Below are 13402 nucleotides of genomic sequence, written 5' to 3'. Positions count from 1 at the left end.
TTATTGTACCCAACTTATTTTTGTAATGTAGTTTTGTTACTTGACTATTTTTCTATTTCATACCCGATTACAAAAAGTACTCAAATCCAAGTCATGAAGATTAGAAAAAAGTTCTTGGATACAAAAGTCATGAAGTAAAAGTACTAGATCACAAAGAGTACTTGGATACAAAAGTCATCAGGTAAACGTATTAGATTACAAAGAGTAATTGGATATAAAAGTCATGGCGTAAAAGTACTAGATTACAAAGAGTACTCGGATACAAAAGTCATGAAGTAAAAGTACTAGATTACAAAGAGTACTTGCATACATAAGTCATGAAGTAAAAGTACTAGATTACAAAGAGTACTTGCATACATAAGTCATGAAGTAAAAGTACTAGATTACAAAGAGTACTTGGATAGAAAAGTCATGAAGTAAAGGTACTAGATTACAAAAGTACTTGGATAGAAAAGTCATGAAGTAAAGGTACTAGATTACAAAAGTACTTGGATACAAAAGTCATCAAGTAAAAGTACTAGATTACAAAGAGTACTCGGATACAAAAGTCATGAAGTAAATGTACTAGATTACAAAGAGTACTCGGATAGAAAAGTCATGAAGTAAAAGTACTAGATTACAAAAGTACTTGGATACAAAAGTCATGAAGTAAAAGTACTAGATTACAAAAGTACTTGGATACAAAAGTCATGAAGTAAAAGTACTAGATTACAAAAGTACTTGGATACAAAAGTCATGAAGTAAAAGTACTAGATTACAAAAGTACTTGGATACAAAAGTCATGAAGTAAAAGTACTAGATTACAAAAGTACTTGGATACAAAAGTCATGAAGTAAAAGTACTAGATTACAAAAGTACTTGGATACAAAAGTCATGAAGTAAAAGTACTAGATTACAAAAGTACTTGGATAGAAAAGTCATGAAGTAAAAGTACTAGATTACAAAAGTACTTGGATACAAAAGTCATGAAGTAAAAGTACTAGATTACAAAAGTACTTGGATACAAAAGTCATGAAGTAAAAGTACTAGATTACAAAAGTACTTGCATACAAAAGTCATGAAGTAAAAGTACTGGATTACAAAAGTACTTGCATACAAAAGTCATGAAGTAAAAGTACTAGATTACAAAAGTACTTGGATAGAAAAGTCATGAAGTAAAAGTACTAGATTACAAAAGTACTTGGATACAAAAGTCATGAAGTAAAAGTACTAGATTACAAAAGTACTTGGATACAAAAGTCATGAAGTAAAAGTACTAGATTACAAAAGTACTTGGATACAAAAGTCATGAAGTAAAAGTACTAGATTACAAAAGTACTTGGATACAAAAGTCATCAGGTAAAAGTGTTAAAAGTCTGGAGGTGTTTTCTCGTCTCCAGCCTCTCAAACACAAACTCAAGCCTCGATTCATTCACTGGCAGCAGCAGAGAGTTTCCAGCTCCAGCGTCAAAAACACGATTGTCATGTTATCAACTCATTATCAGCTGCGGAAGTTTCCGAGCTGGTGCAGGGAATTGTTGGAGGACAGAGGAAGAACCACAGGACGCTGGCAGAGACCTTATGTGTGGAGCTTATCTGGGAAAACAATAACAGCCTCGGAACACGAGGAACACTAGGAACAAGTGAACACAAGTGAACACACGAGAACACACAGGAACACACTAAGAACACACAAGAACACACAGGAACACACAGGAACACACTAAGAACACACAAGAACACACAAGAACACACAGGAACACACAGGAACACACTAAGAACACACAAGAACACACAAGAACACACAGGAACACACAGGAACACACAGGAACACACAGATCCACGGCGGAAGTAACGCTGTGGCGTCTCTCAAGGGTCCGTCCTTGGTCCGCCTTTGTCCTTCATCGACAACAGAATACTTGTCCAGGTTTGTCCTAAATATAAGTTAAAAATCTATTTTAATTGAAGGGTCAATGATTGTCCTTCAACACTCTGGTTTCCTCCCAAATCCTTTGTGTCCTTTGTTCCATCCTTTTTTTTTTACACTTCCTGATATTTACAATCTTCACTGGAGAGTAAAACAGATTCTGGACCAACTTTATCTTCATGGTTGATCTGTTTTACCTTTATTTAAATCTCTAGTTGAACACCTTCATTAAACTAGTCCTTAAACTAGTCATTAAACTAGATCGTTTTATTATTATTCATTATTATCATTTTTACATTGTAATCCATAACTTTTTATTTTTACGTTTCATTATTAATCAAAACCAACATTTAGTTTTATTTGACATTTTGCTGATTTATAAAAATTTACTGATAAACGTTTGTTTTCAATAAACAATTATTTTGAATGGAAATTAAAATTATTCAATCATAAAACGCGCCAGTGTGTGGATTTATAAACGCAGCGCGACGCCTAGTGGACATTTGGCAGTAACGCATGTCAAAAACAACTTAAAAATGTTACTGAATATTAGTAAAGATAACGTCATATTATCACCAGTTCTAGTAAAAAAGACACAAAATAAACGAACATTCCGAGAAAAAAAAGTGTATTTGAGTTTCTTACACTAAATATAAATTGAACACTTGATAGTTTAGAATCAAAACTTAAGTGGAATAAAATATTAAAAGAAAATAAAGAAGATAAACTTTTGTTAACTTGCGTGGGTTTATTATGAAAAGCAAAAGACTAAAAATGCTTTTATTAAAAAAAAAGCTTTCAAAATAATCACTTATTATTAACAAACATTTTCTAATTTTATATTTATAGATATTTCTAGTTACATTTACTTCAACAGCAAAACAATTTGAGACGCCATTTTGTATTAATCAGCTTTTACTTTTGAAGATGGACGACAAAAAAAAAAAGAGTATCTTTTTTTAATCATTTATTAAAAATATCAGCAAAATAATCTGTTAGTAGAAGCGCGTGTCAGTAACAATTTCATCGTTAGTTCGGCAACAGTTCAAAAAGCGTCGATCCATCTGCACACCGACAGGGGGCGCCGTTGAGTCACAGAGACACACGTCTGCAGCCGCCTTCACTCCAGACGCACACACACACACACACACACACACACACACACACACCGTTGCACTGCAGCGAACAAGCCACAGGAGGTTAACACAATCAGCTACACAACTTTAACAAGAGTCGAAAAACAAAAGTACTTTTGATTACAGTCGAGTTTACAGCAGGTTGAAGAGATTTGAAGTTAAGTGTCGATTTATTGACTTTATATACACGAATAAAATAGTTAGTTTGTAACTAAACTACATTAAATTTGATATAAAGATGAAGGCAACAACAACCTTTAAGTGACCTTTGAAGATACATTGTTTTTTGTTTTTTTTAAATGTTCCGTTTTCACGCAGAACATCCGTCGTCCTGTTTACAACACAGGAGTGTGTTTCACACACTTGAAGCCAAATACCTGTTACACAGATAGTAATAGATCGCGTGGAAGAAAAACTCACTTTTTCAAAGTTTTTAATCTTCGTCCACTTCTGAAGAAGACGAGCGAGAGTTTTTTTTGTTTGTTTTTTAAAAAATCTATTCAATAATACATTTCACAGTGACGGTGACGCACACAACGTCTGCTTCAGGGACACGCAGTGAGATCAGTAGTGATGTGTCGATGAAGCTTCATGAAACAGTGTCATGTTGTTCAGAGGTCAGTAGGTGACGCCACCAGTTTAAAAATGATTTTTCATGAGAACAGTCGTTCAAAAGAAATGAAAGTAGTACAGAGATGCCATCTTGTGGACTCTGAAGATAATTACACTGTTTCATGAAGCTTCATGAAACAGTGTCATGTTGTTCAGAGGTCAGTAGGTTGCGCCACCAGTTTAAAAATGATGTGATTTTCCTTTAGAACAATTGTTCAAAACAAAGTGTAGAGACGCCATCTAGTGGACTCTGACGATAATGACAGCGTTTCATGAAGCTTCATGAAACAGTGTCATGTTGTTCAGAGGTCAGTAGGTGGCGCCACCAGTTTAAAAATGATGTGATTTTCCTTTAGAACAATTTTTCAAAACAAAGTGTAGAGACGCCATCTAGTGGACTCTGACGATAATTACAGCGTTTCATGAAGCTTCATGAAACAGTGTCATGTTGTTCAGAGGTCGGTAGGTGGCACCACCAGTTTAAAAATGATGTGATTTTCCTTTAGAACAATTTTTCAAAACAAAGTGTAGAGACGCCATCTAGTGGACTCTGACGATAATTACACTGTTTCATGAAGTGTCATGTTGTTCAGTGGTCAGTAGGTGGCGCCACCAGTTTAAAAACTGATGTTACACGATAACAGTTGTTCAAAACAAATAAAAGCAGTGCAGAGACACCATCTAGTGGACTCTGAAGATAATGACACCGTTTCATGAAGCTTCATGAAACAGTGTCATGTTGTTTAGAGGTCAGTAGGTGGCGCCATCAGTTTAAAAAAAACATGTTTAATGAGAAAAGTTGTTTAAAACAAAGGGAAAATAGTTTAAAAGACGCCATCTAGTGGACTCTGAAGATAATAACACTGCTTCATGAAGCTTTGTCGACACGTCACCAGGATTCAGGAATGAAGGGCGAGAATGTCAGCGAGTCTCTCGCTCGAGTGGTACCAACAATGAGGTTTGGGTTCTTCACTAGAACAACGAGAACTTGATGAGGATTGTGTCGGCGACTGAGGTAATGTTTGTGACAGAAGCTTCCGGAGAGAAGGAAAGACAACAAAGAAAGAGAGAAGGAAAGACAACAAAGAAAGAGAGAAGGAAAGACGACAGAGAAGGAAAGACGACAAAGAAGGAGAGAAGGAAAGGCAGCATGTTGACCTTCACTGAAACTTGACTCTCTCTGAAGGTCGTTCGCATCAAGACTTTTAAAAATGAGAGCGACCAGAGCCGGCCCTCTCAATAGGCAAGTAAAGCTGAAGGAAAAGGAATCCCTTATGGTAAAAGTCAACTTTGAAACCGAAGAATCTTTTGTGAAAATGTTGGCAACACGGCATCAGAAGAAAATGAGGTAAAAAAAAAAGAAAAGAAATCCAAGGTCATAAAGGTCGTCCGTCTCAGACTCCATTTTGTTTGCATAAACACCATCGAAAGTCATCGTTGAAGAGAATTCTATTCAAATCTATAACGTATTCTATTTTTGGAATGATGTGGCTTCTACTGATGTTTCAGATTTCACTCAAACCCTCGCAGGAGCCAAGGTCTCAAGTAGCGGTGTTATAAAATATCAATACGGCGATATATCGTGATATATTTTCCCAGGATTCTGTATCGATATTTGACCGCGAGGGGAGGGGCTTGAAAATCATATTTTCTTCTTGGTTGTTTTTTTCAAAGTTGTTCAATTGTTCAAAAATAAAATAATTTGATTTTTGTTTCTTTTACGATTAACAAGCAAATATTCACAACGTTTGTTCATTTTTTTGTGTTGCAACTAAACTTCTGAAGTCATTAGGCAAGTAAGCAGCTAAAGGAACAATTAAATCCTGCAAGATCCTCCCAAGATGACTGAGGACGAGAGGATACAGTCGACTCCAGCAGCTTTTAAAGCTGATGTTTGGACATATTTTGTTTTGAAAACAAACTAAATCAGTTACGACTTCGTCGAGAGTCATGTGGTCTGTAAATACTGCTACACCAGAGTCAAGTACTAGAAAAATAGTACACATATATTCCCGTTACTACAGTATCGTGATCTATCGTATGGTGTGATCATGAGATTCGATGAACACGTCTAGTATCAAGCACTTGATTTGATTACGGTTCAGTCAAGTCGAGTCAAAAATAAACCTGTAAACTAATGATTTTTACTGATTCATCCGTGAATTTAATGCCGACGTCGAAGATTCTTTTAAAACGTAGATTTTGTTGATTTTTTTGGTCAATCCCAAAAGTTTTGACTGTCATTACAGCTGGCTCGTCCAGTTCCCCTGAACGCACCATCACAGCCCGAGAAGAAACTGGACTTTAGACACTTTTGTCACAGTGAAAAAAAAAAAAAGATAAAAATCTCATCCTGTACATTTTGGACCTTTTGACAACCTTGTGTTTTTTTGACATCACTGCGGTGAGAGCGATGACATCACTGCGGTGAGAGCGATGACATCACTCCGGTGAGAGCGATGACATCACTCCGGTGAGAGCGATGACATCACTCCGGTGAGAGCGATGACATCACTCCGGTGAGAGCGATGACATCACTCCGGTGAGAGCGATGACATCACTGCGGTGAGAGCGATGACATCACTCTGGTGAGAGCGATGACATCACTCCGGTGAGAGCGATGACATCACTCCGGTGAGAGCGATGACATCACTCCGGTGAGAGCGGCGTGATGACATCACTCCGGTGAGAGCGATGACATCACTCCGGTGAGAGCGATGACATCACTCCGGTGAGATCGATGACATCACTCCGGTGAGAGCGATGACATCACTCCGGTGAGATCGATGACATCACTCCGGTGAGAGCGATGACATCACTCCGGTGAGAGCGATGACATCACTCCGGTGAGAGCGGTAATATCACTCTGGTGAGAGCGATGACATCACTGCGGTGAGAGCGATGACATCACTCCGGTGAGAGCGGTAATATCACTCCGGTGAGAGCGATGACATCACTGCGGTGAGAGCGATGACATCACTCCGGTGAGAGCGGTAATATCACTCTGGTGAGAGCGATGACATCACTCCGGTGAGAGCGATGACATCACTCCGGTGAGAGCGGTGACATCACTCCGGTGAGAGCGATGACATCACTCCGGTGAGAGCGATGACATCACTCCGGTGAGAGCGATGACATCACTCCCGTGAGAGCGATGACATCACTCCGGTGAGAGCGATGACATCACTCCGGTGAGAGCGATGACATCACTCCGGTGAGAGCGATGACATCACTCCAGTGAGAGCGATGACATCACTCCGGTGAGAGCGATGACATCACTCCGGTGAGAGCGGTAATATCACTCTGGTGAGAGCGATGACATCACTCCGGTGAGAGCGGTAATATCACTCTGGTGAGAGCGATGACATCACTCCAGTGAGAGCGATGACATCACTCCGGTGAGAGCGATGACATCACTCCGGTGAGAGCGATGACATCACTCCGGTGAGAGCGATGACATCACTCCGGTGAGAGCGATGACATCACTCCAGTGAGAGCGATGACATCACTCCGGTGAGAGCGATGACATCACTCCGGTGAGAGCGGTAATATCACTCTGGTGAGAGCGATGACATCACTCCGGTGAGAGCGATGACATCACTCCGGTGAGAGCGATGACATCACTCCGGTGAGAGCGATGACATCACTCCGGTGAGAGCGGTAATATCACTCTGGTGAGAGCGATGACATCACTCCGGTGAGAGCGGTAATATCACTCTGGTGAGAGCGATGACATCACTCCGGTGAGAGCGATGACATCACTCCGGTGAGAGCGATGACATCATTGGTCCAGAAGATTAAGGCGACACAGACGCATGAGGTGAACTTGGAGTCGGACCCTGAGCAGCGAGAGGCGACGGTTGCTGGTGCGAGGACGGTCCGACCCCGATGGTGACCACGTGGCAACAGTTTGATCTGAGGTGATGATGAGGATCAGCTACTCCTCAATGTGTGAAGAAAAAAAAAACAAGTGGATCCTTCACTGGTGGAGTTTCACTGCGAGGACAAGGAGGAGATTTGAGAGATTTTTTTGAAGGTTTTCGATTCCACTTGTGCTTCTTTTTCTCATCCTTCGTTTCACAGTGATTTCAACTGGAACACTTTCTAAAGCGGGGTCGGGAGGCCCGGTCACAAGCAGGTGGAATCCCTGAAGAAGAAAAAAACATTTAAAAAAAAGTTAAAACTCAAATAACATTGTTTTTAAAAAGTATTTGTCTGGTCAATTTTTCTAATTTTCATATTTTTAATTGATGATTATTTGAGACTCGACTAAAAAAAATGAGCCGAAAAAATAATTTGTTGCAGTGCATTGTGGGATAAAACTGTGGTGTTTTACACTGGCAGAGGTTATGGAAGAATAAGAGAGTCGTCAACATATTGTTAAATTTAACATATAAATGTTGGAATTCTTTAACTAATTGTTGTATTTTATCTCATTATTATTTTTATAGTTTAATTAATAATTGATACATTGAAAGGTTGAAATAGTTTTTAATTGAATTGAATAAAATTCAACAATTTGTAAATTTAAACATTGAATTTGTCTTGATTGATTATTTTAATTCAACATTTTTTTATATTTAAATGTTGAATTTGTTTTAATTGAATATTTAACTATTTATATATTTAAAACTGTTGTTTTCTATAATTAAAATAGTTTTAAAATTACTGTAAGAAAAAAAACATTAATTTTGAATTGAATTGATTAAAAACAAATAAAAAAACAGGAAAAACAACTAAAATAAAAAGGTCTTAAGTTATAAATATATATAAGAAGATCGAATATATCTTTAATAAAAGGTAAAGTCATTAAAAACTGATGAAAACCATGTTAATGGAGGTAAAACCACACAACTGTGATGACCTTGACATAAGGGGTCACAGAAGGTCAGGGGTTCAGTCAAGAAGAGCTGCTGCACAAGATCAGTCAAACCTTCTTTACTTCCTTTTCTTTTCATCCCTCTTTTACTTTACGTTGACAGAATCACTGAAGATGTAAAGACGTGTAAAATAATGTTAAACACGAGCTTCTTAATATTCAGCTGAACGTCAAAGATTCTCATCCTCAGGAAGAAAATGTAACTTTAGACTTTTGGAGAGAAGATGAGCACGAATGCTCCTCCCATGATGCAACACTAGTAGACTCAGGGACTCATTTCATCCATCCATCCATCTATCCATCTATCGTATCCATTTATCCATCCATTTATCCATCATATCCATTTATCCATCCATCCATCCATCCATCCGTCCATCTATCTTATCCATTTATCCATCCATTTATCCATCATATCCATTTATCCATCCATCCATCCGTCCATCTATCTTATCCATTTATCCATCCATTTATCCATCATATCCATCCATCCATCCGTCCGTCCATCTATCTTATCCATTTATCCATCCATTTATCCATCATATCCATTTATCCATTTATCCATCCATCCATCCGTCCATCTATCTTATCCATTTATCCATCCATTTATCCATCATATCCATTTATCCATCCATCCATCCGTCCATCTATCTTATCCATTTATCCATCCATTTATCCATCATATCCATCCATCCATCCGTCCGTCCATCTATCTTATCCATTTATTCATCCATTTATCCATCATATCCATTTATCCATTTATCCATCCATCCATCCGTCCATCTATCTTATCCATTTATCCATCCATTTATCCATAATATCCATTTATCCATCCATCCATTTAAACATCCATTTATCCATCATATCCATCCATCCATCGTATCCATCCATCCATCTATCTATCTATCCATCCATTGTATCTATCCATCCATTGTATCTATCCATTTATCTATCATACATCCATCCATCATATCCATCCATCCATTGTATCCATCAATTAATCCATCCATCATATCCATCCATCCATCGTATCATCCAGCTATCCATCCATTGTATCCATTCATCCATCATATCCATCCATCCATCCATCGTATCGATTTTTCTATCCATCCATCCATCCATTGTATCCATCAATTAATCCATCCATCATATCCATCCATCCATCCATCGTATCCATTCATCCATCCATCCATCATATCATCCAGCTATCCATCCATCCATCCGTCCATCTATCTTATCCATTTATCCATCCATTTATCCATCATATCCATCCATCCATCCGTCCGTCCATCTATCTTATCCATTTATCCATCCATTTATCCATCATATCCATTTATCCATCCATCCATCCGTCCATCTATCTTATCCATTTATCCATCCATTTATCCATCATATCCATTTATCCATCCATCCATCCGTCCATCTATCTTATCCATTTATCCATCCATTTATCCATCATATCCATCCATCCATCCGTCCGTCCATCTATCTTATCCATTTATCCATCCATCCATCCGTCCATCTATCTTATCCATTTATCCATCCATTTATCCATAATATCCATTTATCCATCCATCCATTTAAACATCCATTTATCCATCATATCCATCCATCCATCGTATCCATCCATCCATCTATCTATCTATCCATCCATTGTATCTATCCATCCATTGTATCTATCCATTTATCTATCATACATCCATCCATCATATCCATCCATCCATTGTATCCATCAATTAATCCATCCATCATATCCATCCATCCATCGTATCATCCAGCTATCCATCCATTGTATCCATTCATCCATCATATCCATCCATCCATCCATCGTATCGATTTTTCTATCCATCCATCCATCCATTGTATCCATCAATTAATCCATCCATCATATCCATCCATCCATCCATCGTATCCATTCATCCATCCATCCATCATATCATCCAGCTATCCATCCATCGTATCCATTCATCCAACCATCTATCGATCATCCATCGTATCCATTCATCCATCCATCCATCGTATTCATTTTTCTATCCATCCATCCATCCTATCCATCCATCCATCGTATCCATTTTTCTATCCATCAATCCATCCATTGTATCTATCAATTAATCCATCCATCCATCGTATCCATCCATCCATTGTATCCATCAATTAATCCATCCATCCATCATATCCATCCATCCATTGTATCCATCAATTAATCCATCCATCCATCATATCCATCCATCCATTGTATCCATCAATTAATCCATCCATCATATCCATCATCCATCCATTGTATCCATTCATCCATCCATCATATCCATCCATCCATTGTATCCATCAATTAATCCATCCATCATATCCATCATCCATCCATCGTATCCATTCATCCATCCATCATATCCATCCATCCATTGTATCCATCAATTAATCCATCCATCATATCATCCAGCTATCCATCCATCATATCCATTCATCCAAGCATCTATCGATCATCCATCGTATCCATTCATCCATTCATCTATCGATCATCCATCCATCCATCCATCCATCATATGCATCATCCATCGTATCCATCGACCCATCTAGCATCCATCCATCCATCGTATCCATCCATCCATCCATTACTACCGCCTTATCCTTTATGGGGGTCGCGGGGAGACTGGAGTCTATCCCAGTTTGATTGGGCGAGAGGCAGGGGACACCCTGGACAGGACACCAGTCTGATGCAGGGCACACAAAGACAGACAACCATTCACACACACACTCATACATACGGAAAATTTCCCAAAGTTCCCAATCAACCTCTGTATGTGTTTGGACTGTGGGAGGAAACCGGAGTGTCCGGAGTAAACCCACTCAACACGGGGAGAACATACAAACTACACACTCAATGACCTTCACACGTCGTGATCATCAAAACAGGGATGAATGTGATTTTTTTAATTGCTTGTTTTTGGATGAATCTCATCAACAGATGAATCAACAGAACCTGATGCTCTCAGATCTACAGGCTTTGAACGTTTTGAAGCTGATTCACTGAAGATCAGATGATTTGGTTAAAGCTTAATGAGGCTTGAAAATAACTTTTTCTAGAGAAGTTCTCGTGTTGAGTGTTTGAAAATATGCAGGTGCGCCTGAAATCAGAGGGAGAAAAAAATGTAAAAAATCTTGAGATCACCTCTGGAAACATTCCAGGTTCAAGGAGCAATTAAAACGTTTTTTTAAACACAATATTTGTCATATTTCTTGACTTTAATAAGGGATCACAAACACGCTGACTTGTATTTATCCTTCATGGCCGTGTGTGTGGAATAAGATCAACTATATATATATTTTTAATAAGTGATGTATGTATACATATATATATATATATATATATATATACACACACACACACATACATACATATATATATAGACATACATACATACAGATATATATATATGGAATGGTAGGTGACTAAGATTAAAAGAGATAATATTATACACAGTATATTTTTTATAGGTTTATGTATACACTGTATATGTATTTGTACATAATACATACAATTTTCTTTGTTTTTTTTCTTGGTCCCCTTCACGTCCAATACATTACCCAGTACTTAAGTTAATTGAAGTTAGGGCGAAAAAAAATAGTACGAATAATAAAATACAATCATAATAAACGTGTTTATACACAATAAAACAGCAATATTCAGCAATGCCGGTGGAAACTAAAGGTTACAAACACAACAAAAAAGTACAGAAAATGACTAGAACTTCTGTTCTAAACAATAAATTACTATATACAGAGTTTTCTTTTCTGTATATAAATCTGAGCCATGAATATATATATATACACACATACATATATATATATGGAATGGGAGGGGACTAAGATTAAAACAGATAATATTATATACGGTATAATTTTTATAGGTTTATGTATATACTGTATATGTATTTGTACATAATACATACAATTTTCTTTGTTTTTTTTCTTGGTCCCCTTCACGTCCACAACATTACCCAGTACTTAAGTTAATTATAGTTAGGGCGAAAAAAAATAGTACGAATAATAAAATACAATCATAATAAACGTGTTTATACACAATAAAACTGCAATATTCAGAAACTAAAGGTTACAAACACAGCAGAAGGTACAGAAAACGACTATAACTTCTGTTCTAAAAAATGAATCACAATATACAGTTTTCTTTTCTGTATATAAATCTGAGCCATGAATATATATATATATATATCTTTTTTTTTTTAATCAAGTTGAGGCCTTTTCTCAGCAAAATGTAGTTTATTATCCTACAAGCTGAGATATCATTCAAATAAACTGAGGATAAACCAGACAGTGACACGAGTCATCATCTCACCTTCACGACCTCCGTTGACCCCCACGACCTCTAGATGTGCGTCTCCACGTCCGTGTACCCGGGCAGGAGGTCTCCGTTGGTGCAGCTCTTTCCCTCTCCAGCAGGGGGTCCGGGGGTCAACATGTGTGCGGTGGTCTCCCCCGACGCCCGCTGCTGTCGCCCGTACATCCGCGGCACGAAGAACAGGACGATCCCGCCCACCATGGGGGGCACGCCGGCCAGAGAGAAGGCCACCGTGTAGCTGTCCCAGTAGCCGATCAAGAGACCTGAAAAGATTGTTTTGTTAACGATCACACCCTCCATGTTGATAACACCGTCGGGATTATATAGGTCAGAGTGACGCCTCCTGTCACTCAACAGACTGTAACCTACATTTGTTTGCAAGCATGCAACCCTGTGAACCTACAGCAGCACAGCGAGGTCACGGAGTTTAAGTGCGCCATATGTTTGGTCCACACGGCCGGGAACACAAGAGGAAGGGGTGTGTGTGCGCTCGGATATACTGTACATTCCTGCCGGGT

At 38.3% G+C, this 13402-nt stretch overlaps 1 protein-coding gene across 1 annotated transcript in view; it reads right to left on the bottom strand.

Moving 5' to 3' along the window:
- Window positions 1-7382: 7382 nt before the first annotated feature.
- The window catches only part of slc16a2 (solute carrier family 16 member 2), a 31853-nt gene continuing 25833 nt past the window's right edge, over window positions 7383-13402 (bottom strand). Inside the window, exons 6-7 of the mRNA XM_087798748.1 lie at window positions 12882-13147; window positions 7383-7801 (exon numbers count right to left, since the gene is read on the bottom strand). Of these exons, the coding sequence (XP_087654874.1) occupies window positions 12912-13147 (236 nt within the window). The 3' untranslated portion in view covers window positions 7383-7801; window positions 12882-12911. The remainder of the gene's footprint in view (window positions 7802-12881; window positions 13148-13402) is intronic.

This window comes from Callionymus lyra, chromosome 9 (assembly GCF_982586985.1).
Source record: "Callionymus lyra chromosome 9, fCalLyr1.hap1.1, whole genome shotgun sequence".
Taxonomy (NCBI): Eukaryota; Metazoa; Chordata; class Actinopteri; order Syngnathiformes; family Callionymidae; genus Callionymus; species Callionymus lyra.
The sequence above is the reverse complement of the archived record's forward strand: the minus strand, read 5'-3'. Positions and strand labels throughout refer to the sequence as shown.